The sequence below is a fragment of the Tenrec ecaudatus genome, chromosome 4, assembly GCF_050624435.1.
Source record: "Tenrec ecaudatus isolate mTenEca1 chromosome 4, mTenEca1.hap1, whole genome shotgun sequence".
Classification (NCBI taxonomy): domain Eukaryota; kingdom Metazoa; phylum Chordata; class Mammalia; order Afrosoricida; family Tenrecidae; genus Tenrec; species Tenrec ecaudatus.
In genome coordinates this window covers 21176901-21181671 of record NC_134533.1, presented here as the reverse complement: position 1 = coordinate 21181671, position 4771 = coordinate 21176901, and the positions used below count along the sequence as shown (strand labels likewise).

General features: G+C 37.6%; 1 protein-coding gene across 1 annotated transcript; it reads left to right on the top strand.

Annotated features, from left to right (window-relative positions):
• The first annotated feature begins 415 nt into the window (after positions 1-415).
• LOC142446518 (olfactory receptor 4C11-like) lies at positions 416-1336 on the top strand. The gene has a single exon (XM_075548266.1). The coding sequence runs from the start codon at positions 416-418 to the stop codon at positions 1334-1336; it is 921 nt and encodes a 306-aa protein (XP_075404381.1).
• The last annotated feature ends 3435 nt before the right edge of the window (positions 1337-4771 follow it).

Below are 4771 nucleotides of genomic sequence, written 5' to 3'. Positions count from 1 at the left end.
TACACTCATATTATCTATCTATCTATCTATCTATCTATCTATCTAAATTTGGTGTTTATTAAACAGGTTATTTCCGAAAATACGTGCTGAAAACTGAATATTAATATTTAACTCAGCTAATTATCCACTGATAGCATATCCTTTACATTTATATTAATTGTTCTTAATAAACCACTTATGTTTTCATGATTATCCATAAGAACCTTATAAGCAACAGCTTAAATATTTAAGTATTATGTATTTCACTTTGTTAATAAAAAAACAATAAGCTGAGATGTGTTTACTCACAGGTAAATACATCTTCCATGATCAGGCATAGGCATTTGAACTATAAATACACTATTCATTTTGCAAACTATTTAATTTCTCCTTTCAGATTAATTCTAAGTCTACTTTCCCCACATCTACCGAAGCAATGCATCAAAATAAGAGTGTTACTGAGTTCATACTGTTAGGATTAACACAGGATCCTGAGAAGCAGAAAATGGTCTTCATAATATTCTTAGTTTTCTACTCTGGAACTGTGGTGGGAAATTCCCTCATTATTGTGACCATCAAGTTTAGTCGATCTCTAGGGAGTCCCATGTATTTCTTTCTATTTTATTTATCCTTAGCTGATATCTGCTTTACAAGTAGCACGGCCCCGAGACTACTTGCAGATGCTCTCTCTGCAAAGAAAGTCATTTCCTACAATGAGTGCATGACACAAGTCTCTGCTCTGCATTTATTTGGTGCCATGGAGATCTTTGTCCTCGTCCTCATGGCTGCTGATCGCTATGTGGCCATCTGTAAGCCCCTGCGTTACCCAACCATCATGAGAAGAGAGGTCTGCATCATCTTGATTATTTTTGCCTGGATGGGATCTTTTACACATTCTATTACTCAGATAGTCCTGGCCTTGAAACTGCCCTTCTGTGGACCCAATTTGATTGATCATTATTGCTGTGATCTCCAGCCCTTGTTGAAACTTGCTTGTATGGACACTCATGTGATCAACCTCCTATTTGTGGCTAATAGTGGAGCTCTTTGTTCCACTAGTTTCTTTGTTCTGATGGTTTCATACTTTATCATCTTGCATTCACTGCGAAATCACAGTGCAAAAGCGAGGAAAAAAGCCCTTTCTACCTGCACTTCTCACATCATTGTGGTCATCTTATTCTTTGTACCATGTATATTCGTATACGCACGTCCACCAGTCACTTTTCCTGTGGACAAAATGGTGGAAGTGTTTTATACCATTGGTATACCTTTTCTCAACCCCCTCATCTACACTTTAAGGAACGCAGATGTAAAGAATGCCATAAGAAAGCTATGGAGTGTCAAGATTATGTCATAAAGCAAATGATGACATGAGGATAAGATGACATACTCAATAATATAATTCTATGTGGAAAGACATCCAATATAGTTGTGTATTTTACTGTATAATAGTCAATCAGATGTAAAATGGTCATTGTTTTCATAGTTAACAGTATGATGTAAATGTGTAGCATTTTATGTCAGGGTTAGATACTGTGCCAGAATAATTGAGACCTATATGGACCAATGCGACATCAACTTGAGTCAACCTTTTCCTGAAAGCTCAATTCTGCCATTGCTGCATTCAAAATATGCATCATAATTCAGAATCTGTACTCTTTTGATAAGCACAAATTTTCCCGTCAAAATCATGCAAACTTGGGAGAATCCATTAATGCAGTGCATCCAACTCTCCATAATTTTTCATTCCTTTTGAGATACATTTTGAAATAGACCATCTATTTTGACACCTGGAGGTCAATTGAACTCAGTGTATTTGATCACTGGCTTATGCTTGAATATTCCCATGTTTTTGTATCAGGGATTTTTTTGGTTTGTTATTTTTTTCATATTGATATTCTAAACTAATTATTTCTCATTGTTATATTTCAATATTAAAATAAAGAAAAGACATTGAATGTAAGTGCTTCATCTTAGAAATAGCTATGACTATAAGATAAGTAAGAATATTTTTTAATTTCTGAAAACATAACACATGTATTTCATGTTAGTCATCATCTGTCATATCCATATATGTGAAGGAAAAGTCATTGTGAAGAACACAATGGCAGCTTTTGTGACAAGAGTAAATAGGTCATTGAACATGGGACCAAATTAAGAACAGCAACTAGAAAGTTTGCAAAGGAAGATTAGGGTCAAGAATGTTTGTGAGAATGGTGGAAGAACACAGGAAAAAGGGAGTGTGAATGATTGCATAATTTAATGAATGCTGTCAGTGTAATGGAATTATTCATGTTAAATTCTGGAATCAGTATGTAGTGTGTGTATATGCCCAACCATCACAAAATACCTTTAAATGAATTAATATGTCTTTGAAGCACAAATGAATCATTTCCCCTAATGTATTATTAAACATATTTTTACCACATGTCACTGGTCTTCTGTCCATAATAATGGTCTAGTACCTTTAAGATGTTGTACAGGAGCAGAAAGCCTCATATTTCCCCAGGATTGACTGGTGGGTATGAACTACTGGCGTTCTTTGCAGTTAGCAGCAGCTCAAGGTCAATCCCTATGCCACCAGGGAACCTGACACAAGCATGTGTGTTTCTTTTATTCAGTTTCTATGTGCTTGACTAAAAGGAGGAAGCCTGAATGAAGTCCAAGGGTTTGGCCGTGATCAGTTCTTGCCTCCAGTCTTTGAAAACAGATGTGTCCAAAGGTCCTTTTGGCACATGAAGTATAATTTATGGCACATTTATAATGAACTTATGAGAACACAAAATAAAATAAAACTATGTGTGTAATTTTAGATAAAAATATATCTACGTGGAGGGCCCAAGTCCTTCTGATCGAGGCCCCCGAAAAATATATCTAAGTGACTCTTAGTATAATCAAATGTGTCTAGGAAAATATCATGTTTGGTTAGAGAATAATGTCTATTTAATTAGATATTCCTTTGAACTAGCTAGAGTATATTATGATCATACAATAGGAAAATCTCAGATCTTAAAGAAAATACACAGAAAGCCTAAGAATAGAGAAAAATGGAAACAATGCCATTGAGCTGATGCGGCCTCACAGTGAGGTTGTCCTGATTTTCCATGGGGTTGAGTCCAGACCACAAATGAGAAACCTAATCCACCTGAAAGGGTACAGGACACAATGACATTTTAAAAAATATTTTGGAGATAATAAAAAATTATAAAACAGCACAGATTCTAAATGATTTATAAGCTTATTCTCAGAAAAAAAACCTTTTACAAACTTGATTTTTAATATCATTGTTATATTTACACCACTGTCAACTCAAATCCAGCCATGACAGCTAGGTGTGAGAGAGTGGACCTGTCCTATAGCATTTTCCAGCCTGTAAATCTTTATAGATGTAGATTGCCAGACCTTTCTGCCACCTAACAGTGTGTGCATTCAAACTGCTGGCCTTCTTCGTTAGCAATCAAGCAACCCAACCACTGGGTCACCAGCACTCCTATTTTTAGATTAAGGGTCTTATGTTCATGTCATCATATCTTTTGGGTGAAGTGAAATTTCCGATTTAAATATGGCTCATCTGTCCAGGTCTTTGTGACTCCCACAAAGTGATTGGGAGGGACCATGCCAAGGGGTATGTGAAGCACTAGTAGAGGTGATTAGTTGACTTTGCCATTACTTTGGGTCTAAGACAGTCATCTCAAAGCAGGAGCCAACAAACCCAAGATCATTAAGAAAGCATAGCCAAGAACCTACAAGATTACTGCCGGAAGTGGAGGAGGCAGCAATGCCACCAGAGATCTTGCCACACGGAAACCATGAGACAAAGCAAAAGATCTGCACTAGCTAAGAGGCAGAGCTCAGAAATGTCAAGCTCATAATGCAGGGTGACAGGTTTCCTGACCCACAGGACCAGGCAACACTCAAGAGTCTCTCTGGCTGAGAGGCTGAAGACCGGAGAGAGTTGGAGCTGTCAGTTGAGAAGAGATACTACTGCGGACAAAAGACTTTTTCCTTAAAGTTTTCCCATCCTAACTTGTAGTAACTTGTTAACTTTCTTAATGAATCTTCACAGTGGTGAGTATTGTCTATGATTTCTGTGTGGGAGGTGTAACCCATGATTGAACCCAGGAAACACAGAGTTGTAGGAGGAACATTTCCTTTGAGAGTAGGTGAAGAAGGATACAGGTTGGAGGTAAACTACCTAGGTCTTGTTTCAGAATTCACTTGATGGTAGTGAGTTATTTGTTTTCACGAAGATCCTCACACTGAGGGCAGGAGGTCCCATAATCATGAGTTATATGCCCTATCAGTCATGCGCTGATGGCTCTGGTCAAAAGGCCCTATAAGATCTTCTATCACATAATCTCCATGTCTCAATTGTGGTCCTCTTCCCGATTCTGCATTCCTGCCTATCATTGTGATGTATTGATCTGCCACTAATCATGATTTTGTCATAGTTTACTTTATTCACACTTCCTTTAATTAGTATCTTGACTGGTGTGAGTAGGGAAAGATAAAATAGCCACACTACTCCCACAGTGATTGAACTGTCCCTGAGTTACAGGGAACCTACATGTTGTATGAAGCCTGGAAAGCAAGGGGATGAGTCTGAAAGTCAGCTAATAGTGGAAGGTCCACAATTAGTTGGATTAAAATATAGCTCTTCATTCTATGTGGCTCTTGGATTAGCTTTCTGCACCAAAGTAGCTCCTCCATAAACTCCCTCATTCAGTTCAAACCCCCTCTCTGATTCTTTTCTAAATGTTGTCCCTTCTCTGAATTCTTTCTTGCGAGCTGC